This window comes from Danio aesculapii, chromosome 11 (genome assembly GCF_903798145.1).
Source record: "Danio aesculapii chromosome 11, fDanAes4.1, whole genome shotgun sequence".
Classification (NCBI taxonomy): Eukaryota; Metazoa; Chordata; class Actinopteri; order Cypriniformes; family Danionidae; genus Danio; species Danio aesculapii.
Genome location: NC_079445.1, coordinates 38,332,212 through 38,359,560, shown reverse-complemented (window position 1 = coordinate 38,359,560; position 27,349 = coordinate 38,332,212). Strand labels below are relative to the sequence as shown.

General features: G+C 31.9%; 1 protein-coding gene across 1 annotated transcript; it reads right to left on the bottom strand.

Moving 5' to 3' along the window:
* Positions 1–19,690: 19,690 nt before the first annotated feature.
* Positions 19,691–27,117, bottom strand: snrpe (small nuclear ribonucleoprotein polypeptide E). The gene is made up of 5 exons (XM_056468825.1): positions 26,937–27,117; positions 26,660–26,686; positions 25,560–25,622; positions 19,984–20,062; positions 19,691–19,877 (listed from the first exon to the last, which is right to left on the bottom strand). Exons 1-5 carry the CDS (start codon positions 26,988–26,990, stop codon positions 19,822–19,824), a joined length of 279 nt encoding a protein of 92 aa, XP_056324800.1. The 5' UTR covers positions 26,991–27,117; the 3' UTR covers positions 19,691–19,821.
* Between the last annotated feature and the right edge of the window lie 232 nt (positions 27,118–27,349).

Genomic DNA, 27,349 nt, shown 5'->3' with positions numbered 1-27,349 from the left:
AGTCTACAGAACAAACCATCGTTATACAATAACTTGCCTAATTACCCTAACCTGCCTAGTTAACCTAATTAACCTAGTTAAGCCTTTAAATGTCCTTTTAAGCTGTACAGAAGTGTCTTGAAAAATATCTAGTCAAATATTATTTACTGTCATCATGGCAAAGATAAAATAAATCAGTTATTAGAAATGAGTTATTAAAACTGTGATGTTTAGAAATGTGTTGAAAAAAATCCTCTCTCCGTTAAACAGAAATTGGAAAAAAAAAACAAAGAGGGGGGCTAATAATAATTCTGACCTCAACTGTATATATAAATATATATATATATATATATATATATATATATATATATATATATATATATATATATATATATATATATATATATACACATACACACAGTTGAAGTCAAAATTATTAGCCCTTTTATTTCTTTATTTTTATCATTACCAGAGCAAGTTTTTTTCATAGTATTTCCTACAGTATTTTTTCTTCTGGAGAAAGTCTTATTTGTTTTATTTCATCAAGAATAAAAGTAGTTTTTAATTTTTTAAAAACCATAATAATGTCAAAATTATTAGACACTTTAAGCTATAATTTTCTCGATATTCCACACAACAAACCATCGTTATACAGAAATTGGGGAAAAAAATAAACAGGGGGCTAATAATTCAGGAGGGCTAATAATTATGACTTCAACTGTATATATATATATATATATATATATATATATATATATATATATATATATATATATATATATATATATATATATATATATATATATATTTATTTTAATACACTTGTATATATTATTTTTAGTGGGCAGCACGGTGGCGCAGTGGGTAGCACAATCGCCTCACATCAAGAAGGTCGCTGGTTCAAGCCCCGGCTGGGTCAGTTGGCATTTTTGTGTGGAGTTTGCATGTTCTCCCTGTGTTTGTGTAGGTTTCCTCCGGGTGCAAAAACATGTGTTTCAAAAACATGTGGTACAGGTGAATTGAGTAAGCTAAATTGGCCATAATGTATGTGTGTGAATGAGTGTGTATGGATGTTTCCCAGTGATGGGTTGCAGCTGGAAGGGCATCCGCTGCGCAAAACATATGCTGGATAAGTTGGCGGTTTGTTCCACTGTGGCGACCCAAGATTAATAAAGGGACTGAGCCGAAAAGAAAATGAATGAATATTATTATTATTTTTTATACTTCTTCCCTCAGACTATCAGGCTGATGAACACTTAACACACCCCACACAGACTCTTCCACCCCTCACTGCACACCATTAATATGTAGCATGCACTGCACTTTAACCAATCCATACTTGAAACAATACTGCCTACAACTATGTGTACGTCTACCCATTGTACATATCGCTGTCAATTTTACATTGTCCTGTTTTTTGGGGGTTTTTTTGGGAGTATGCATGTTGTATTTTGTACTGTCCGTATTTTGCACTGTCGTTGTACTTGCACTGTCTGTATTTTGCACTGTCATTGTATTTGCACTATCTATATTTTGTACTGTCTGGAGCCAGCACCTAAGCTTTTCACTCATTATAGCACACATGCTGCTGATGATGTGACAATAAAAGTGATTTGATTTTTAAAGTTTTTGTAAGTGATAAAAGTTGACTTGTAATAACTGATCAGTATTTTCTGATCATCAGTATTTCATGAGTGCCCTATAAGGGATATATAACATGTAGGGTTATTCAATAAATTAATAAAGGTTTTGATGTAATAAAAGTACAGATATATAAAAAGCAACAAAAAGATCATTTATGTATAATTTCATAATTAAATATTTCTAAATTTCACTTTTACTTGTGGGAGAGTGATCTTAAAACAAAAACTATTTTGTATAATAAATATAATATATATAATATAGTTTGTTATATAATAAAATATGTTTAAGAGACTTATTCTCAAGATTTATTACATTATAATACATTCAACTTTTTTTTTAAATACATATTACTAGTTTTGCCTTGTTTATATTTCAAACTATTTATTTATTTACCTACAAATAAAAAAGAATATTGTAGAATAAAAATGGTTTTATGACATTTAAGGAATAGTTTGTTGTAAAACATGTAATATTTTTATTTTAATATTTTTATAGGTATACATTATATATAGTCAAATTACAAATTTTACAAATAAATTTTGGTTTACAAAACACTTCCAGCAGTTTTGGTTAAATATATTTGAGAAAATATTAATTTATTCATTCATTCATTCATTTATTCATTGTCCCTCGGCTTAGAGCCTCATGTATTAGAGGTCGCCACAGCGGAATGAAGTGGGAAACACCCATACACTCATTCATATACACTCATACACTTTGGCCAATTTAGCTTAGTCAATTCAACTATATAGCTCATGTCTTTGGACTGTGGGACAAACTGGAGCACCCTGAGAAAACCCACCCCAACACGAGGAGAACATGTAAACTCCACACAGAAATGTCTCCTGGTCCAGCAGGGACTCGAAATAGCGACCTTCTTGAGAAAATATATATAACTGACATAAATATATATAAATAATATAAATATATAGAAATTATATAAATATATATATAGACTATTATAAATCATGAAGTGTGTTAATTATCTATTATTTTTACATTTAAAAGTATAAATATTTGTATTAAATTTTATATTTTTTATATCTTATTCAATATTTATTTTCAATTAATATTGACAAGACAAAAACTGCCTCATTTATTGATTTATGTCTTATTTTAAATAACACCAGACCTCTTTTCCGTCTCATCAAATGATTATCCTAAAACAGAAACAGTTTATCAGTTTCTCAAAACTATAAATGTCTTTTCTCAAACATTACGCTGTTTTCTTTAGGAACTAAGCTTCATTTACAAGAAATCCACTTCGGAAAGCTTTATGTTTTTGGAGCTATTTAAATCTCCATAATAACTATTTTGGTCCCCATTTCAGAACAATGAAAACAAACAGACCATCAGTCTTTCCAGAGACAGAGAGGACGGCGGTCAGATAAATGACCCTTCTTTAAAAGATCTATATTTAATGTCTCTTTATAAGCAGAAAAACATGAAGCAGGTTAGACTGTGGCCAGCAGAAATAAGTCTAGATTTCTCAGAAAAACAGCACTTTTATATTAGAAATATACACTTGTGCAATTCTGTTTTATTTTAGATTGGATTAGTCAAAACTGGAACTAATCTAATAAAATCCTTTAAGATCTAAAATGAGTCTGCACAAACGAATATGTAAGGAGAATATGCTAAAGAAAAATGTAATATAAAAAAATCATGGTGGCCATACAAAATGCTAAATTTGGTTGAGTTCTTTTGTAGGTTGTGATTAGGGCTGCACGATATATCATTTTAGCATTGATATCGCAATGTGTGCATTCACAATAGTCGCATCCCAGAATCCTGCAATCCAGGAGCCACAGTTCAGAATATGAAATTTGTGGAGTCATTGAAGATGTTTATCATAAATAATGGAGCAAATGTTTATCATTTGCGTGTGTTTTTAAGTCCTGTGACTGTATGAGCGTATCAAGAGAATTTAAGGCATTCAGAGACAAGGAATTCTACCATTTGTAAGTTTAATAAAAAATATTTTATTTAATTATTTATACAATGAAGACTATGCAGTGCTGTTTTACATTTGATTATTCAATTTCTGTATACCTGAATTTTTACTAAATAGCTATTTAAGATTGTTTTAATATTGCAATATTTAATCGCAGAAAAACAAAACATCATAATGTCAGATTTGTCCAATATCGTGCAGCCATAATTATGACATATATTTAGGTACTTTCTCAATTACACTTCAAACGGACTCTTGAGCTCTTAGAAGAAGAAACTGTACTCTTCAATCGCTCCCTTTTAAACAACAAAAGTAGCTACATTTTTATTTATGCACTGTTATAAAATGACAATTTAAACATTTTATATATATACACATATGTACACATATATATATATATATATATATATATATATATATATATATATATATATATATATATATATATATATATATATATATATATATATATATATATAAATATATATATATTTTTCTTTTTTAAATATTTCCCAAATGATGTTTAACAGAGCAAGGAAATTTTCACAGTAAATGGGAGGGCTAATAATTCTGACTTCAACTGTATATAAATTTTTGTGCGTATACACAATATGCATATATTTGGTTATAATTAATTGAAAATAATTGTTAAACAGCACTAATAATTAAATAAATAAATAAATAAATATATATATATATATATATATATATATATATATATATATATATATATATATATATATATATATATATATACAGTACATTTTCAAGAGATGTATTTATCCATAAAACACTAATAATATATAAATATATATATATATATATATATATATATATATATATATATATATATATATATATACACATATAATTATATATAATATTTATATCTAATTGTATAAGATATAAATATTTCATTTTTAAATTTGATTAATAAACATTTTCTCAAATAAATGGATGTGTTGGATATTATATAAATTACGGACCATTTATAATTATATAAATAGATATTATATAAATTACACAAACATATATGTGTATGTGCATATTATACAATTCATATATATGAATTGCTATATTAATTGTTTGACAGCACTAACAAAAATAAATAAATAAACAAATAAAGATAATTAAAAAATTCAATGGAGATGTGCTGATTTATCCATAAACATACAGAACTGTATTTATGTAGGCTGATGTTGTGGACTGTTGAGCTGAAGTATTAGAAAGATCAGGACGGAGAGACCCGAAAACAAAAGACACACTCACAACAATGGAAGCCGCAGGAACAGGACGGCCCCTCGGGACCCCCGGATGCCAATCTGACCTGGGCAGTGTTTCCGATGGCTCTGCCCAGCAAGAGTTGACCCTACTCCAGAGCGGCTGGTCCGCCTCCATCAGTCTGGTCATGGAGCGGTGCTTCGGCTTTTGGCCTGGAGGCGACAGTAATGGAAGTGCGGTTTGTTACTGAAGGACAGGATTTGCATAATATAGGGAAACTTTGAGTCATTAAGCATGGAAGACAATGAGTGGAAAACTGAAACCACATCACTTCTGAAGAACTGAAAAACTGTCTGAAGAAAGCAAAGTGGGCGCTTTTTTCCTTCCAGTTGTCTAGAAATTAAGTATATTAAATCAATTTATACAGGTATAAAAAAAGATAAGAAAGCACTTGAAAATGATGTTTATCTGCATTTAGGTTTGAGTAAAATGTTAATACTTTGGTCTGATTGTAGTACTTTTAAATTTGAATTAATTACAATTTATTTAAATTAATTATTAGAACAAATTTGAATAATGTTTTTAGTGAAGATAACTAAATGTACAAGTTACAAAAAAAGCAAATACAAAAGCACTTGAAACTATGTTTATCTGAATTTAGATTTGAGTAAATAACTAAATATGTGTATATTAAAATTGTGACTGAAAAATCAGGGATATTCCACTGACCAGATATTAAATTCTTCATTCTTATGCAGTGTTTCCTCTAGGATTTTTTTGCAGCTGTTGCGGCAGGCCTTATTTACACAGATCTACAAACTACCTGTGGCATTATTTCAATGACAAATGTCGAGATCGCATTCATGTAATAGCCTACAGCATGCGAATCTGCTCGTGCAGATTTCCTCTGCTCGTGCACAAAGCTTCTTGCGCGCCCTCAAATGCGCGCTGCTCAAGCGCAGACAGTGTTGCCAGTTAGGGTGGTTTTGCATTTATTTTTGCGGGTAAAAAGTGACATAGGCGGGTAGTAAAAATTTGGCCGGTTTTGGCGTGCCCGCCAGCCCCGGTCTGCCCTTATAAACCTGTTTGAAACCTGTGCAGATCTTCTTGTGCGCTCTCAAATAAACGCTGCTGAAGTGTGATTTAGTGCGTTTATGTAACGAGAATGTCTCCAATATTTATTAGATTTGCTAGGAATATTTATGAATGTCTCCAATAGACCAACAGAGTGGTATTAATGCGTCCTGAAGTAAAGTGAAACAGCTATACGTCATGTTTGCTGGCCTCACGCATCACACACCTGTCAGTCAGCACGTAACCTTAAAGGGTTAAACAAATGACGCACAGCACTACTACGGTCAGTTACAGAGAAGTTCACGTGGTTTTAATTCACTTACCCTTTAATACGTTTTGGTGCGATCATCACCCACTATTTAAAAAATTAAATGTTTTGAATGAGAAGCTGTAATGTAGTCGTGGCGGAATGAATTTTGGCGTGGCGCCCCGCCATGGACGAATGAATGTAGCGGAAACCATGCTATGACAGGGTTCATACACATTTTTACTACTAAAATTACATGACTTTTCCAAGACTTTTCCAGAACTTTCAAGTACATTTTCATGACGTAATGTTTTATATAATGTACACATATACATGGTAAATACTAATAAGAAAAACAATGCCGTTCAAATTTATTGCAGCATATCATAGAAAACGCAACAATCTATTTTGTTTAACTTTGTTTTTATATCTATGTAAAATTGATTTTGATAATGCTTACACAGCACTAACAATGTGAGAGCAAGTTTTGGCCAAGGACAGAAAAGAAGTAAAGACAACTAACCTATTTTCAAGTTAGCGCTGCACAATATATCAGCGTCGATATCACAATGTGTGCATCCGCAATAGTCACATCGCAGGATAAGCAATGTTGGGGTTTTAGTTTAATATAGTTTAATCATAATGGAGTAAAAGTTTATCATCAGCATGCATTTTTAAAAAGATAGTTCACCCAAAAATTACTTACCATTTTCATTACACCCTTTACTTGTTTCAAACATTTATGAGTTTTCTTTTTTTTAAATGAACACAAAAAGAATATAATTTAATAACTTCTATAGTATTGAAACAAGTGAAGTGTGAGTAAATAGTGAGAATATTTTAACCTCTGAGCAAACCGTCCCTTTAAGGCCTGTGACTGTGTGAACATTTCAATATTTCACATTTTAAAACATCCGGTCACAAGAAATGTTTTGTAACGTTAATAATTAAGTAAATAATATACATTGAAGACTATGCAGTGTTGATTATTCACCTGAATAGTGAATACCTGAAAACTATAGATCACTTTTATCTTTACTATATTTTATTTTATCTATGCTTGTGATGTATTTGTTTTGAATTATTCAAGATTCACTCTCCTACAAAATCCCCCAATCAATCCAAATAAACCTGTTAAATCATCTGGTGAAATTGGATTCACATCGCAATACACATCACAGAAATACAAAATATGGAAATGTCAGATTTTTCCAATATTGCGCAGCCAAAGTTCAAGTATATAGATTTGTTTAACTAATTTCCATGACTTTTCCAGCTTTTTTTCCAAAAGTCAATTCCAGACTTTTCCAGGTTTTCCGAGACTGTATGAACCGTGTTATGAACTTATAATATTGGTCTATATGAAAACATAGAACTTTTTAGTTCTTTTTTATGGAACAAAAAGCACTTTAAATGACCAAAAATGTACTTAGAAGAATCTTCTCAGAAGAATCTGTCGTTTGTACAAAGTCCCTTTAAAACAAGTCATTTCACTCTTCGGCCATCTTTGAAACGCCTCTCGGGCAGTATGCTCGGGCATTTTGTTTGAAATAGGTAACATTAAATTCTCCAAAACTGCTTGCCAAGCTTATAAATGAACTTCATCATATTAGGATAATAAAATTAAACAACAACTGTGACTTAAGTTTTATTTCTAAACGTCCGAATCACACAACAAAATCTGCAGAAACTCACGTCTGGTCTGAGCCTCTATAGTCAGTCTATAGCGATCGATGATTGGCTCCTGGACTAGAAGGCGGGCTTTGTTCGCCATATAGCGATCGATGATTGGCTCCTGCACTCGAAGGCGGGCTTTATTCGCTATATTAACCGTTACACTTTTTCCCATTCAAAATGATACGAGTGAATGATAGTCTTGTGTATAATAGCCTTTAGTTTGTATCTGTTAAATATAACTATGAAGTTGTTTCGTTTTTTGTTTTTTTTTTTAACATTGTTTCCCTCTTTATTTATCATTCAAATAACTGGCATTTTCAACCTCCATTTTTAAACATACATGATAATCAAGCATATAATAATGAACAAAAAAGCACAAAATAATAATAATAACAAATAAAACCTTAAATCATACTAATACAACTCAAAACACATTCTGGGGGCTCAATCCATATACGCTGACAAAAGTTTAGTGAACTTTTGAGGCACTTTTCTTTTGTAACCTACTTTTTTAAAAAAATGTAATGCTTTGAAACAGAAAGAAACTTTAACAAATCTACATTTGTGTATATAAAACTTTACAAAAATCAACATATTATTGCACAAACATTCCTTTGTTTTCCATTTAAAAATACCAATTTCATAATGTGGTAGTCAAAAGCAGGTATTACGTGTTCGTCTTCAACCATTCATACAATCTGTGCCAAAAGGATTTGACAATAGTAGCGGAGAGCAGAGTAACACTTTTTGGTTTTGGCCAAAGAAATGAACAAAGTAATGGGGTTAGACAAACCATTTGTTTTTTACCAACAACACCGGACTATGTTTGCCGGACTTATGGTTTCTGTGCAATGTTGCCAAAAATACCAGGAGTATAAATGTTACTATTTACCCCACCTGATAACACAATAAATTTAAAATCAGTTTACTTAAATAGTTGCAATGTTTCCTCAGTACTTAACTAATTTTATTTTTTATTCTACATAGCACAGTAGGTTTGCTTATTTATTTATTTATCTATTGAATAAACACATTTGATTTTTTATCATTATTATCCATTATTATACAATGCATCTATTTGTTGTATTAGCAATAAAAAAAAAATTGTGTATTAAAGAAATATTTTCTATTAAAAAATATTTTATTTAAAAAGTTTTTAACATTACACTCAAAATTAAAATGTATTTTATTAGTTTAGTTAATGTCCAACAGTGTGTGGCTTATTTGTAAAACCCTGTTACAACTAACCCCTCTGTGTCGTGTTTTTCTCAAAACTGACAAGCAGTTTATCTTTCAAAATGGTTCCATCTTTTAGCCTAGAAGATGGTAATCACAATAATATAAGATTTTATGTACATACTTTCACAGATTTATATATATATATTTATATATATATATATATATATATATATATATATATATATATATATATATATATATATATATATATATATATATATATATATATATATATATATATATATATATATATATTGACTATAATAAAAAATACTTTTATGCTGCAAAAATGTTTTTTCCTGTGTTTCTCATTCAAATTTCGCCAAAATTTTTCAATAATTGGCAGGAAGACGTCTGTCCACATTGTGGTGAAAACCTCGGAAGCATGCCATGGTTAACCCTGAGCAAATACCTTAAAACTCTGTGTTACATCAAGCTTACGTAAAACATAGGCTGGATAAGTTGGCAGTTCATTCCACTGTGATGACCCCAGATTAATAAAGGGACTAAACCGAAAAGAAAATGAATGAATGAATATATATAGACCATTTCAATGTGCATGGCGATATAATTGGCCCATGAACCTTTCCTGCTTATTATCAAACCATTTCATAACTTTAACGAGAGGCAATTCAATCATAACGTAACGTTAAATCAGCTATCATAGCATTATATATCAAAATGTGGCTCTTTTGGTATTCTCAGTAGCTACAGAAATTAAAAATGTACAACTGGAAATACATTGGGACCGTTGTTGTTGTTTACGTTCCTAAAAATAGTCTATATGTATGTATATATATATAAATATATATATAATGTATGTATATATATATGTGTGTATGTATATATATATATATATATATATATATATATATATATATATATATATATATATATATATATATATATTGTCCCGGTGGCATAAAATCTTAAAAGCACAACCATGTGAAGCCACAAGTCTCTTAGTGCTTCATTTAAAATCTGACTATGTTATCTCTAAAACTATAAATTTTTCTCTTGGAGTATGCGGTGTATGTTTTTAGAGCAGGGTAATAAACTGCTAATAAAATTTGATCAGCCACCTGTAATCTCCCCTGCAGGCTGTTTTGTGTTCTGGGGTTCGAGATACAATCCTCACTATTCTGTTATCATTATTCCTTTCTTTTCTTCAGCCATCATCAGTTTTTATAGATCCAAATATGCTTTTATTCATCTATTATTGAAGTTTTTTCACACAAAACTTTTTCTCAGGTGAACCATTTTGACAAAACATTATGAAAAATAACCACGACAGATGCATTAGAGATCATTCATAGAACCAAAAAGTTTACAGTGATATCAAAGAAGAACTATTTTTGGTTCCCATAGAACCTTTTCAACTCATGCCTGATGCTTTATTGGAGGACTAATATGTTTTTAGTCACCTTTGTGAGGCAGTGTTTCCTCTTATTTTCTCTTCCTGTTTCTTCTATAGGTAGTCCTGCTTTAATCTCGGATGAGCCCCCAGTTTATGTTACGACTCCAGTGTTAAGGATTGTAGTTAAATCAACAAATGTGAATAAATTAATAGATATATAAACAGATTATTATTTAACTATTTGACAGGTTTTAATGTTCTAAATAACATTTTATTTTCACACTATGAAGAACTTTTATTGAGACAAAAATTTTCCTTCGATCTTTGGTTCTTTTTTTGGACAAGTTTCCATGGATGTTAAGTTATCTGGGGGGTAAAATGTTTCCATAGATAAAAATGTTTATGCATATTAACCTTTTTTTTATAATAACAGAAAGTTTATATGGATATTAAAGGTTCTTCATGGAAGCCTCAATGACAATTTAGACTCTTTATATCAAGAGTGCTCAAATTTTTTCGGGCTAAACAACAAACTTGATTGAGGGCTGTGGGCCGAAGTTGAATATACCAAACTCTACAAATTTGCCATGTGTCATTTTCTAATTTATTTGCTAATATTTAAAAATAACTAGAAAACGTTGCTTTAAATTATATTAATTAATGAACTAATAACATAAACATTCCCATTTATAACACAATGGAGATCAAGGCTGCATACACTAGTCAAGCTGCTCCTGCCTTTGCCTTTATTTGCTTTATTGATGTCTTGTGCATCTGTCAAGTGGCAGTATTTACATTTTAACATTCTGATTCATTTACAACATTTAATTATAATTGGCTTTTTTGTAGCTCCTCTATTAAACAAAGAAACTAAAGGTTATGTTAAATTGGAAATGATGATCTCTGTCAAAGGCATTCACCCCAACCAACTCCCTATTCTTCCCTATATATTTTCAGATAGGATGGCGAGCCAAACCATAGGTTACCATGAGCCAACTATGGGCACCTCTGCTTTATATGAGGTGCCCAAAGTGAACCAGGTGCTCCCCATCTACACACTTGCCGGGAGGTTTCAGTATACCTTGAAAAAGCTTGATTAGGTGTGTTTAATTGGGGTTGAAACTAAAATATGCAGGGCACTGGCCCTCCAGGACCGAGTTTGGGCACCCCTGTCTTATAGATAACACTGCTTTGATCCCGGACGAGCCCCCAGTTTATGTTACGACCCCAGCATCTCAGATTATGGTTGAAACAATAAATGTAAATACATTAAAAGATAAATGAACATATTATCATCCACCAATTTTACAGGTTTTAATGTTCTAATTATCTTTAGTTTCCTCCATTATAAACCTTCATTGGGACGAAACGTTTAAATGAATGTTAAAGGTTTTTATTGGGTAAAAAAAAATGTTGGGGAGAGAGGGGGAGCAATTTCTTCACAGCTGTTAACCCGTTTTTTTGAGAACAAAAAGTTTCCATGGATATTAAGGGTTCTTCATGAAAACTTCAATGATTAGACTCTTTATATGCATGTAGAATCAAGTAATAGGATAAACCAGAGTTTTGTCAAACTGTGGTGAAGCTAAATCTTTGTAAAGATGCAGTGTTTGTTCAGATCAAGTAAATGTGTTTTATGAGTTCCGCTGGCCAAAGTTTACTACATTATAAGCAATAAAACAATAAAAATATCCGGAATCTTTAAGCCAAATATCAACAAGATTAAAACAGAAGGCTACATTTTGACCATGATATGAGTTTGGTATAGTATTTTTATTTTTGGTTGATTCATTTAAGCAAATTGTGCATCAAATAAAAAAGATATTCATGAAAAGTAAGAAAGTTCAGGATAATTTGGAGGACTTCTTTAACCTAAAGGGATAGTTCACACAAAAGGAAAATTCCATCATAATTTTAGCATGCACAAGTGGTCCCAAACCTTTATGAGTTTCTTTGTGCTGTTAAACACACACTGAACACAAGCTAAAATCATTGGCGTCAATAGTTACTCACCTTTGTACTGCAGTGATTCCAGGGCTTAATTTGTGCTGGAACACACCGGATCAGGAACCTCTGAAATCTGATCCGGCACCTCATTTTACCGATCCCACTCCTCGACTGCCCTCCTCCCCCATCCGCTGTTCACTTTCACTTTCTTCCACGACTCTCCAATCCTCTTCACCTTCGTCCGTGACAACCCCCGCTCTTCACTTTCGTCCTTCATCCGTGACACCTATCTGCCATCCAACAACCCCCCCAGCTCTCCACGATTGTGGGCGACACCTTTCCATCCTCGAGTATCATGCCGGATCCGTTACCCCCATCTGTTCCGGGACCTCGCAATTCACAAATTAGGCACTGAGTGTTTCCTCCTGTTCATTTCTGCTATAGGTAACCCTGCTTTAATCCCGGATGAGCCCCCAGTTTATGTTACGACCCCAGTGATTCAGATTATGTAATAGATAAACAGATTATTATTCAACCATTTTACAGGTTTTAACCACCACAACAAACCTTCATTTGGATGAAAATTTTTCATGGATGTTAAAGGTTTTTTGGGGGGAAAAGTTTCCATGAATGTTGGGGAAGGAGGGGGTGATTTTTTCAGATGTAACCACTTTTTTTTTGAGGACAAAAAGTTTTCTTGGATATTAAAGGTTCTTTATGGAAACCTCAATGACAGTTTAGACTTTTTATATGCATGTAAAATCAAGTTACATGCCACAAGTAATAGGATAAATCAGAGTCAAACTGTGGTGAAGCTAAATCTTTGTAATAATGCAGTGTTTGTTCAGATCAAGTAAATGTGCTTTTCGAGTTCTGCTGGCCAAAGATTACTACATTATAAGCAATAAAGTAAGAAAGAAAATTACAATACAAGGAATCTTTAAGCCAATTATCAACAATAACAAAATAGGAGGTTGCATTTCGTCCTGGTATGAGTTTGGTATGGTATTTTTATTTCTGGTTCTTTATTTAAAGCAAATTCAGCATCAAATAAAACAATTATTCAATAAAAGTAACTAACTTCAGGTTCATTTTGACGACTTCTTGAACACAAAAATGAACATTCCATCTTTTTATTATGCACAAGTGGTCTCAAACCTTAATGAGTTGCTATATGTTGTTTAGCGCGCGCGCGCGCGCACACACACACACACACACACACACACACACACACACACACACAAGATCATTTAAAGAAAGCTAAAACCATTGGCTTACATAAGAAAAATAAATACTATGGATGTCAGTGGTTACTGGTTTCCATCTTTCTTCAAAATTTCTTCTTTTCAACAGAATAAACCCCCCTAAAATGACAAAACTCGGGAGTACTCTCCCTTTAAGCATTATTTTTCATCTGGAGCTGCCAAAATCGGAACTAATTTTGCACATGGACCTTTAAAAGCCAGCAGAGGCGCAGACTGAACGAACACTTAAGAGATGCGCTGATATATTCGCAAGGTAATCGACTTTATGCAACATGTGGTTGAAGCCACAGTCAAAAGCCGTGTGGTCGCTGTAATAAAGTGAGCTCAAAGTGACTGGAGTCAGCAACTGACTTCCTGCAGCATCTGCTCTCCGGCTCTGAAACACACACGCAGTGATTCAGATCGCGCTTCCTCCAGGGGCTGCCAGTGAGTGCCCTATCTAGTGCACTCAGCCGCCACTAACTCAGACTTCAAAGCCCGAGCGCTCCTGCTCTCTGGCAAAGGCATCCGAGCGCTGCTGACGCGCTGCTCTTTTCATATTTCCAGATTATCATCACACTTCCCCTTGAGGAAGAAGACCGTTATTGAAATCTCGAGCTTTGGGCTGAAATTAGTTGTTGGGGGATTTGAAAGTAATACCACAAACTGCAGCACACAACAGCGTTTAAATAAAGGAGTGCAGATGTATTCATCTCTTAGACAATCATTACATATGGATTATTAAAATGCAACTTAGTTGTTTTAAACATTGTTGCCATGTTCTATCACTTTGTTTTCTAGGTAACCATTTAATATTAAATAATTGTTTTAAATTACTTTTCATACTTATTTCACAGATTTTTAATTCTAGCTATTTATGTAATTTATATACACTGTAAAACCCAACAGTCAACTTTATCAAATGAAGTGTAGTTAACTCAAAATTTACTGAAAGTTAATACTACTCATTTAAAAGAGTTTTGATCTCCGTGTTGAAGGTAATGAGTTAATTAAATACCTCATTACTTCAACTTGAAAGGAGTAAGTTCACAGTACTCATATAGATTAGATTTTTTTAACTCAAAGGGTTAGGAGCAATGGGTTTTCTCAAATGGTTCGAGCCTTAACTATTTGAGTTTTACAGTACTCAGTTGGTTTGAGTTCTCTTCATTTCTTGGGTTTTACTGTGCTTTATTTACTCAAATGGATTAAGTTCACAGTACTCATTAGGATAAGTTTTTGAACTTAAATGGTTTGAGTTCCCTTAACTTTTTGGGTTTCACAGTGCAGTTCTCTCACTGTAGTTTGTTTCTCAGTCATTGCTTCATTGCCACAAACTTTCTAGAGATTCTCAATCAGGTTTACATCAGGACTTTGGGCTGCCATTTCATTCTTTTCAGTGTTTTCAGCTTTAATGAGCTGCTTTAACCGTTTCGCTACACGGTAAAATCCAACAGTCAACTTTATCAAATGAAATGAGTGTTGTTAACACAAAATTTACTGAAAGTTAATTCTGCTCATTTGAAAAGAGTTTTGAACTCAGTGTTGAAGGTAATGAATACCTCATTACTTCACTTTATATGGAGCAAGTTCACAGTACTCATATAGATTTAACTCAAATGGTTTGTTGCAATCGGTTTTCTCAAATGGTTTGAGTTGCCTTAATTATTTGAGTTTTACAGTACTCAGTTGGTTTGAGTTCTCTTCATTTATTGGGTTTTACTGTGCTCAAATTTCTTTATCTACTCAAATGGATTAAGTTCAAATTAAGTTCAAATTTCTTTTTCTACTCAAATGGATTAAGTTCACAGTACTCATTAGGGTTAATTTTTGAACTTAAACAGTTTGTTGCAATCGGTTTCCGCAAATGGTTTGAGTTACCTTAACTTTTTGGGTTTTACACTGTATAAACATTTTACTTCTAAATATAACTAAAGATTTTTTTTCAAATATAGAAAAGCATGTGCGTATATACAGTGCTCAGCATAATTGAGTGCACCCCATTTTAAATATGAAAATTTTGATCCATTTCTCAGTGAATAGGCAGTGTATTTTGGTGCATTTGAACAAAGCAGATTCATTAAACAGATATATTTAGTAAAATAATATTTTGGTCACCAAATATATTTAGAAATTGAAACATAAAACAATTCAATTTAAGCTAAATATTGCAAAAAAGTTATAATAATAATCATAACCTACATTTGAACTAAATTTTTCCTATTTTTCTTTCTCTTGATTTTTCATATTTTTTAAATTTGTATTTAATATTTTTCTATAACATATACATTTGACTGTACTAGTCTTTGGAGCGTTATCATAAGTTATGTTGTTAGATAAGCTCCAGATTTGGCTTCAGTACTGACTAATCTAATGTATTTGCACAAATATAATATTGTATAGCTTCCTATTAAAAATATGAATGTAATTTGTTTACTAGTATGTGCTGAGCACTGTATATATTTAGATATAATTAATTTCAAATAATTGTTAGACAGGGCTAATAACAGAGTTTCTGCTGGTTTCACCAAGTTAAATTTAGGACTTAAGACATTTTTAAGGCCATTATGGATGAAATTTTAGACTTCTACAGGGCTAAATGCTAAAGACTTTTTAAAAATATCCCAGTTAGAAAGAATTTTCGCTTGACCTAACAGTTATTAATGCAATACATTTAATAATATTAATTTAGTTAGCAGTTATTTTAATTAATTTTCAAATATATCCATTCACAAACCCTATAACCCTTACTAAAAATAGAACAAAACATAGCTGTCCATTATTTCAGCCTACAATAATAATGATTTAATAATAAAAATATAGGTTAGGTCAGCGTCCTCAGCAGTAAATAAATGGAGAACTTTTAAGCAAATGTTACTGTAAGGAAAGTAATCAAAAGCTAGTTTTAAATAAAAAGTTAAATGCTTTACTGATATGGATTGTTGGTGATTGTACGGGTGTTAATGACCAGATTGAGTGGCTATACATGAAAAAAGGAAAATGAAGACCTTTTAAAAAAAGATTTAAGACCTACAACTCAATATTTCAGTAGATTTTAGACATTTTAAGACCCCATGGACAGCCTGAATATATATATATATATATATATATATATATATATATATATATATATATATATATATATATATATATATATACATATATATATATATATATACATATATATATACATATATATATACATATATATATATATACACATACATATTTATACACACACATACACATACATATATATATATATATATATATATATATATATATATATATATATATATATATATATATATATATATATATATATATACACACATATACATATATATACACATATATTTTCAAGAGAGATGTATTCATTCATAAAACTAAAGTATTAAAAACTTAAATATACACAAACTTATATATAACATTTATATCTAATTTGTATAGGATATACATTTGTCCTTATTACATTTCATTAATATACATTTTCTCAAGTATATATAGATGGATGTTACAGATTGCTTTTTTATAATTATATAAATAGATATCATAGAAATTACAAACACATGCACATATATAAGTATACTGATACTGTATGTGCATATTATATAATTTACATATATATCGATTATTAAAATGCTGCTTAGTTGTTTTAAACATTGTTGCTATGTTCTCTCTTTGTTTTAACCATTTAATATTAAATTATTGTTTTAAATTACTTTTAAAACATATTTCACTTTTTTTTTAATTGTAAATATTTTCCAATAAGCTCTTCTTGCAGTTTTGGTTAAGAACCACTGTTGTTGACTTATTTTATTCCACCACTATGACCATCATTAATCTTAGAGATTTAAATATCATAATAAATAAAATGAAAACAAGTTTAACTAAGTTATTTTAAGACTTTGTCACCCAATGACACCTGTGATAAACCTTTCACCACAGACTTTTTTCACCAAATGCCAGCTGTGATTATAAATAAAGCTTAATCCACCAAATACTGATTCCTTAACTCTTTTACAGATGAAAGATTGTGTTGTCTATAAATTAAGACTGCGGTGTCTAAAAAAAACCTATTTGCTTTAAATTATTCGTATTTTTTAATCCACTTGTTCTTGGTTCCTTGTAACTTATTAAACGAAGTTAATCATGTTCTAACTGAATTTTACAAGTTACACAAGCTGTTTTAAGTCAGTTTAACATAATATAAGTTCAATGAACTCATAGGATTAATTTGATTCGGCTCAAAAATTTAAGGCAACCAGGGTTTTTTGACAGTGTAGCTATAAACTGCAGACATATAGTAACAGTTTATAAAACAAATTATCTTGTCAGGAATATTTAGAAAAGTAATATTTTGATGTCACATTAAAAGACTTTTAGGATCACACTGCAGCAGCAAAACACAAATGTTTGCAGAAAGGTTTGTTATATTGGGCTGTACAAGTAACCAGTGCTAACTCGCAGTAAATAAGTAAACTTAATTTTTCAAAAAATTTATACAAATCTTACATTTATAACTACATATATACATTTGTTTTTCTTAAATGGCACAGGTAACACCATGCAGACACATCCTACCATTTAAAGTTAGTCCAAGTCAACAACAGTACATAATGTATAATGTACTGCCATCCAGTGGCCACACGATTAACTGCAAAAAGGTGTCAACTTTGACTTTACAGTTACAAATTCTTTACAGAGACAAATACTACTTCCACCAACTACTATAATTGTGGTGCATGTTTTGGTTGTGCACAAAAACAAGCACATCTTTAAAAGTTTAGATGTTTTTTTTTTTATAATTGTAAGAGGTTAAACACATTAAAGCAGAAGTGTCAAAACGAGAGCCGGTGTCCCATAGAGACTACCTTTAACCCTAATTAAACACACCTGAACCAGCTAATTTAGCTCTTACTACATATACTAGAAGCTTCCTGGCAGGTGTGTTAAAGCAAGTTAGAGCTAAACTCAGCAGACATTGGCCCTCCAGGACTGAGTTTGGACATCCCTGCACTAAAGTTACAATAAAGACGGTTTGTTACATGACTTCAAAATCAGCATATTATGATTTCTGAAGGATCATCTGACACTGAATAATAAAGAACTGATGATAAATATGCAACTAATTTAAAATAGATTTTAAAAACATGATTTAAATTTTCCCTGTTTTACAATATTTTCCTGTTTTTTTAATTGAATTAAACCTTTGGCGAACTCAAGATAGCTAAAAAAAAAACAATAACCTCAAATTTTTGTTTAACAAAATGAAGCTGTCACAAGAGTGTTCCCAGTCAGAAACAATACTGCTTATGTTTATATATATATATATATATATATATATATATATATATATATATATATATATATATATATATATATATATATATATATATATGTATGTTTATGTTTATGTATATATACATATACACACACACTTTACCGGTCAAAAGTTTGGAGTCATTAGGATTTTGAAATGTTTTAAAATAAGCTTCTCCTGCTCACCAAGGCTGATTTATTTAATCAAAAATACAGTACACATTGTAAAGTGTTATTGAACCATAAAACTGAACTATAAAAAAACTGTTCAAATGTAGTTTATCATTTGATTTAATCATTTATTCCAGTGATTTTAATGGTGATTTTTCAGCTTTACTACTCCAGTCGTCAGTCACATGATCATTTAGAAATCACTCTAATATTAATTATTATTAATATCAATGGTAATAGCAATAAAAGCGATAATGACTGGAGTAATAATTTCACTTGAAGCTACATCCATACATACAATAAGAAAGCCGTTATTTAATATTTTAATAAATATATTTTTTTAAAAATTTACATTTAATAAATGCTGCATAATTTAATTGAGTAATGAAAATTAGCAATTTTCTTAAAACCAGTAATGTATATAATTTATTTTTGGGAGTAAAGAGAGGGGAAGGATCAGCATAGGACCTCAAGAGGGGAATCAAACTCAGGTTGCCGTGAGCACCAGAGTGCATAAGTCAACGCATTAACCACTACACCGTTGGTTCCGACATAATACTGTGTATTTACATCATGTTTTAAGTCCAAATCAAACTAAATACAGTAGTCTGAAACAGTGAAAAAGGGGTTTATTTTGCAGATTTAGATAAACAAAAGGTTTCCACAATTAGAAGTATCAGTCAATAATCCAAATATTGAGAAATGAAAACAAACACTAACAGAAAACAAATCGTATTCAGATGGATCAATTGGACACACTCTGCAGCAATGTGATGTTGTCTCCCTTCAACATGATCCGTCCTGTTGAAGACAAACAAACCCTCATTATTAATTTCTTCTAGAATTTGTTTTATTTTTGTGATCTCTGACATGCATAACTCGCCACAAGTGTGAAGTTCACACTTACCCAGGGGCTTCCTGTTTTTGGTCTTCATGTGAACCTCCTCTGCGTCATCCAAAACCAAATTCATGTACTCATCAAATCCCTTGAAAGAAAAGAAAGAGCTTTTTTAAAGATTTGTGGCACAGCTGAACTGCTAAATGTGACAAACTCTGCATTGATGCATAAAATGTGCCTCATATTTTCTTTTTACAAAAGGAGCGTGAATGAGAAAATGAAGGGCAGAGCTGGCATATTGTCAAAAAGTCATCAAGAGCAATAATAAGCCCCAAATATTTTCTAAATGCGCTACTCACACAGGCACACACACCCGGAGCATGTATACATAAACCTTGGATTGTACTTGAATGGTCAGTTGTGCACAGAATTATTGCATAACACAGGGTTCATACACATTTTTACTATTAAAATTCCGTGACTTTTCCAAGATTTTTCCAAGACTTTAGTACATTTTCCTGACCCGTTTCATCTAATGTCTACACATGCCTGGTAAAAGAAAAACAACGCATGTTCAAATGTATTACAGCATATAGTAAAACACAGAACAATCTATTTAGTTTCAATTTATATTTATTTCTATGTAAAATTGATTTAGATAATGCTTACACCGCATTAATATTTTTAGAGTATCTGATTGGCCAAGGAGAGAAAAGTAAATAACCTATATTCAAGTATACATACACAGCTGAAGTCAGAATTATTAGCCCCCCTTTGAATTTTTTTCCTTTAAAATTTTTCCCACATGATGTTTATCAGAGCAAGGAAATTTTCACAGTATGTCTGATAATATTTTTCCTTCTGGGGAAAGTTTTATTTGTTTTATTTTGGCTGAAATAAAAGAAGTTTTGAATTTTTTAAAAGCCATTTTAAGGTCAAAATTATTAGCCCCTTTGAGCTATATATTTTTCCGATAGTCTACAGCAGTGTTTCCCAACCCTGTTCCTGGAGGCACACCAACAGTACATATTTTGGATGTCTCCCTTTTCTGACCCATTAACTTCAGGTGTTGGAGTCTCTTCTGATTTTATGATAAGTTGATTCAGGTGTGTTTGATTAGGGAGAGGTTGAAAATGAGTACTGTTGGTGTGCCTTCAGGAACAGGGTTGGGAAACACTGGTCTACACAAAAACCATTATACAATAACTTGCCTAATTCCCTTAACCAGCCTAGTTAAACTAATTAACCTAGTTAAGCCTTTAAATGTCACTTTAAGCTGTATAGAAGTGTCTTGAAAAATATCTAGTCAACTATTATTTACTGTCATCATAGAAAGATAAAATAAATCAGTTATTAGAAATGAGTTATTAAAACTATTATGTTTAGAAATGTGTTGAAGAAATACTCTCCGTTAAACAGAAATTGGGGGATAAAAATAAACAGGGGGGCTAATAATTCAGGGGTCTAATATTTCTGACTTCAACTGTTTCCGTTTTCCATGACTTTTCTAAAACCTCTTCCAGGCCTGGAAAATGCCATGTCAAAATTCCATGACTTTTCCAGGTTTTCCATGACCATATGAACCCTGATAATATCTGCATTCATTTGTGCATTAGGTTTAAATACAATAAACCTGCAGCTGTTTGTTTGTTACTCATTTTAAACTATATTGCAGTAATTATACAGGTTAATATTAATATTAGTGGAGAGCGAATTTTTCAAAGCCCTGACAACATTTGATTTCCAGGATTTCCATTTGAAACCAGCCCATTCACCATGCAACCAATGATGAAGCTGCCAAATATCATGTGATTTTGGGAGCGTGTCCCGTGGTTTGCTCCAACTTTCTGTTCTTAAGTGCAAAAAGTGAATTATTATAGCGGTCTTTTTTTCCTTATTACAAGTTGTGTTTCTCTTTTCATGCATCACAGTAATGCTCAATCTACAGGTTATTTAGTGCAATAACATCTTTAAGTTTGCAATCTCTGAGTTTTTCCGTTTAAAAGTAAATCAGGTTTAAATGGCATGAGTTCCTGTGGGGACGATTTTTATTTATGTCCCACTGATAATAGCCATGCCTTATTTTTCACTTCCACATTAAGAGTTTTCAGTGTTGACTCATGTTTATAAAATTAATGCATATTGTTAATAATAACAACTAAAAAAATATTCAAAAATTGTAGAAAATTTTTACGTTTTGCAATGTTGGATAGCTTTTAAAACATTTGATGGAGCTGAAATTTATAATGGAAATGCAGTATAATTTTGTTTTGTAAAAATAAAGGACAAAATATGTTTGCAGTTAACATTAACAAGGTCACAGACAGAGTTTAAAATAAACAAGATTAGGCCAGTTACTCTAACAAATATTGTTGTTACTTTTGACCCACCTGTGTGTTACTTTCGTTCCTGCTGACCAGAGATGTATAGTAACGAAGTAGAACTACTTCACTACTGTACTTAAGTACTAAAAGGCAGTATCTGTACTTTACTGGAGTATTGTTTTTTTCTCCTACTTCCACTTTTACTTAAGTACATATTTTTGATGAGTTTAATACTTTTACTCCGATAGATTTTTTATGAGCTGCATCGTTACTCTTTACTAGAGGTGTCAAAATGGTCGATATCGGTTCAGTAATAGATCATAATGGGTTATTACGTACTGACGTCATTTATCTCCTATGTGCGGTGTCGCAATACTATGGCGAAGGACGGAGGCGCGAGGGCGAGTGAAGGCGGCACAGCACACGAGCCGCTCTTTCACTACTACAGAGAAATGTTGTGAGACTCAACTGTTCATCTCCTCTTGGCTGTTAAAGCGATACTTGTGGATCCAGACCTGGGTGTGTATGAGGTGCAAGTTTTCTCCACTGTGTCTATTATAGATTACCTGTGATAACCGCGTATTTTACATACATAGACTGTAACCGCGGCTGTTCTTCCCGCCATCAGTGAACAACGCTTTCATTTCTAAAGCCGATAGCAGCCCTTTCTGTTGAGAAGGTGAAGACAATAACCAATCAAAGGGGTGTAAGACCTCGCCTGTCAGCATTTAAAAAGCAGTCGGGAGAATATTTACATTAGTTTATTTGCTATAAATGCTCATGCTGTCTTCTGTGCATGAGTTTTGTTTGACACATTCAGAAAGTGTTTTCTTTGAGCGGGTCAAATTAAGGGTACAGTTCATATATATTACTGCTGTATTAAAGGACACAATTTTATTACAAGTAACCATTTAACTGTCACACCAAGAAAAAAACCAATAGAATTTTTTTATTTATTGCATTTCTTAACTCCTAATGTCGCTAGTTAACACAATCAATACATTTTCCCCCAACATATCCCATAATTTCTAAAATATCAGCCTCTACCAAATGGTTGAGATGTTGGTTTATGGTAAAAGTATCAGAATGTATAAATATACTGTAAAAATATGAAAAATATGAAGTTTAAGACCAATTTAATTAAAACATAATCAAAATGAAACATTTTTGAATACTAAATCATAGCCATAAGCCATAAAATATTTCAGATTTTCATTTAACACAGTAATATACACGTTTTCTTTTTTTTACAATAAAATCAAAATCAAGTGAATTAGAACGTTCGTTTACAGCGTTTACAACCAGTAATTTGTGCTCCGAAAATGGGTTTCAATAGCGTTTTGAGTGGATTATGGGCTGTTTTTGTGACACACAACTTTGAAAGGTGTGTGTTAAAGTTGTTATAATCTGTCAGATCTGTGGTTCAAGCGTGAGAGAAAAACAGTATTGTAAGTCATGTTTCTTTTCGTTCTGCTTAATGACGTGCCCCCAAAAAAGAGATTTAAAATAAACAAAACAATATGATGTCTTTTGACTGCATTCTTTAATAACTACATTACACAATACTTGTACTTTTACTTTCAGTACTTGAGTAGTAAATTTTGAAATAAACTACTTGCAATACTTAAGTACAAAAAATGTTGAATACTTTAGTACTTCCACTTAAGTATGGTGCTTAAAGAGCACTTTTACTTCTACTCAAGTCACTTTTTGATAGAGTACTTGTACTTTTACTTAAGTCTGGGTCTCTAGTACTTTATACATCTCTGCTGCTGACAGGGTCAAAAGTAACAATGTGCAAATTTAGTTTAAAGTGAAGTTATATTGGAGTTGTTCTACATTGATGCAAAATAACACCTGATTTTAATAGACTTGAGAGTGTTACCACAGCAAAAATATATTTCTGCTAAAAACATTATCTTTTAAAATTAAGTTTGTATGAAAAATGGTACTTTCATCCCGCTCTCCCCTATATACAGCTGAAGGCAAAACTATTAGCTGACTAACAGAGAGACTTTCTTTCTAACAGATTTTTAAAAATCCCACATGAGCTGACCCCGAGCTGTTTGTTTACTACCGAGAGGACACGCGTGTCCGCCTGTGATGCCTACTTTAGTGAACAGAACCTGCACAAGCTGTGAATAACCTCTAATAAAGTTGTAAATAATGTTCAGTCTGTTGCACAATGCGATCGTTTGGGAGCTGCGCGAAAAGTATAATTGGTATGTGTGTTTTTTCTTACAGTGACATCATTTTAGTTAATCAATTAATCTTACAGTGACATCATATCGCATTTAGTTATGATTACGACAAGCATTTGACGTTTTTTTCTTTCTTTCATAGCAAACACAGTGTTGTGCATGAAAATACATGTTTAACAGTGTCAGTAGAATTACTGCAGATTATGAAATGCTGAATATAATGCAAAAGGAAAGCTGATAATGACAAATGTCACATTTTACCAGTACAAAATGGTCTAATAAAGTTGTCAATGACAAATAACATGCATGTCTCAAACACAGTAATTCAACCTCAGAATTAGGAATAGTTGTATTCTGATGTCATCACTTTATTGTGCATTAACAGGACATATTTTATATAGCTTTTTATATTTTTTATTTTAACCAACAGTAGACCTACACATAGGCCTAATATTATTTTACCATATGTTTGAGAAATAACAATAATAATACCCTCATATTACCTACAGAATCCTGAGAAAATCGTGATCTTGATTTTAAGTCATAAAAAAATCATGATTCTCATTTTAGCCAGAATCGTCCGGTGCTACTCATAAGCAATGATTATGAAGCATTCGTAATCAGGCAATCACTGGACAACAGTAGTTTGTTCTGTAGCCAATCAAAAATATATACATTTCTGAAGGGGGCTATTAATATTAACCTTTAAAACTATTTTCAAAATTGCTTTACTTGCTTTCAAAGTAAAATAAATGTACATTTTCCAAAATAAAAAATATATAAAGGACATATTGTGAACATTTCCGTGCTCTGCTCAACAAAAATAATTCACATTTTCACAGGAGGGCTGATAATATTGTCTTCTACTGTATGAAATAAATACTCATCACTTTATAATGACTTGCAGTTGAATACTGATTCATTGATTCAATTGAAGATTCACAGTAGGGCCGGGCAATAAATTCTGTCAGTTTTGAATTTTAAGATTTAGCTTCCCTGAAAAGGTGTGCCAGACAAACGTAGCTTTTGCTCAATCATGATTGAGTTTTCATTTCGCTTAATCAGCCAGCCCATATTCCAAGCTCTATAGTGTTAATGGTAAATGTAAGACTTTACTCACAATGATGCAGCCCTCTATCCGCATGTTGACCTGTTCGTACAGCCATACTGAGATTCGGGAACGCTGCAAAGAAGCAGGAAAATTAACAACTCACTTGCATTTTGTCTCAAGTGGTTTAAAATTTTTTTTTTTTTAATTTCATTTTTTCAAATGAAATTCAAATGTCACTTTTTAACCCAATGGATGGGCATGTCCATATTTTACCTAAAGTTTTGTCATGACAACACAGTATTTTGTTTTTAGAGTGCACTATACAGGGGACAGTCCTGCATAATTATGCAGTTATAAAGATATTTCATAAAAAAAATAACATTTCTGTGCTTTGAACCACAGACCATCAAAGATTAAATTTTTTCTTTAGTAAAACATTAAAGACTTTTTAGCTAAAATCATGACAATAAACCAAATGTCCAAGTCAAAAGTTTGAGTTTGAAAAAACTAACAAAAAACATAGAGGGAAAAACTAAAAGGAACAACCAAAGCTCTGATGTTTGCTTATAAAGCGACCTCTGGCTTTGCTGCTCCGTATCTGCTCTCACTTCTGCAGATGTATGTGCCCTCCAGAAACTTGCGTTCTGTGAATGAACGTCGCCTCGTTGTTCCATTCCTAAGAGGGAAGAAATCACTTTCCCGAACTCTCACATTCAATCAGCCCAGTTGGTGGAATGAACTCCCTAACTACATCAGAACAGCAGAGTCACTTGCTGTCTTCAAGAAACGACTAAAAAAACTCAACTGTTTAGTCTCCACTTTCCTTCCTAATCTTAACTGCCTCTCTGGCTATACCACTAACTGTACTCTCTCAAAAAAAATAAAATAAATAAAATTTACTAATGCTTAGCTTCTTAGACTTTACACACCTGAAACTTGTCTATAGCACTTGTTCACTGCTGCTCTTATAGTTGTGTAAATTGCTTCCTTGTCCTCATTTGTAAGTCGCTTTGAATAAAAGCGTCTGCTAAATGACTGAATGTAAATGTAAACAACCAAAGTTATTGACAATACATCTGATGGTTTTTTGAAGTGAAACATTATTATATATCTCACACAATGCTAATATATAAAGCTTGAGTATGTCAGATTGAAAAACATGTACTTACATTCTGTAGATATCTGAAAATAAGGTTCTGAAAGTCTCGTTAAGGAAACAAATCACATAAATGAACACAATATATAACATTTTTCATTCATTTGTAACGTATGACTGACGGACACTGTTATGATCAGCTCAAACATTGCTAAACGTACTTAGTATTCAAAAGTTAGCTAACACAACGTACATTACCTATAAGTCATACTATATTATATTATTCATGAAACAGCACATATCGGTACAATGGGAAGAGCTCAATGCAGGTAAATGTTCTGAAAGGATACGATGGGCTGCACCATGACCTTTTGAACCTTCTGTCCTTGTCCTCTGTACGCCATTCTTCTCAATAATATCCGGATATTATTACAAAAAGTGACAAGATGTGATATTAAGTGTAATAGTTATTGGCGCGGCAACGAAAATCTCACGTTGGCTGCTGTTGTTCCAATGGCGGCGCAATTGCGGAAACAGAATGACGCAGAATAAATGGCGCGCTGGTTTTATGTACTGCCTCTTGTGGCTTGGAGAGACACAACAGAAAGGCGGATTCCCAGAAAGGTGGATTTTGTTTTTAAATCGCCGATCAACTTCATATAATGCATAATAATAGTAGCAATGGTTTTTAAAAATGTTATGTGATTGTACAATGATAATACACCGCTTTCAATCAGCGCTTTCCTTTAATATTTTATTGAAC

Coding starts and splice junctions, on each gene's coding strand:
- snrpe (XM_056468825.1), bottom strand. CDS start 26,990: ATGGCGTACAGAGGACAAGGACAGAAGGTTCAAAAGGTCATGGTGCAG. Junction 25,623..26,659: donor TTTTCAGATATCTACAGAAT/GTAAGTACATGT, acceptor GCTTCTTTGCAG/CGTTCCCGAATCTCAGTATG. Junction 19,878..19,983: donor CAAAAACAGGAAGCCCCTGG/GTAAGTGTGAAC, acceptor TGTCTTCAACAG/GACGGATCATGTTGAAGGGA.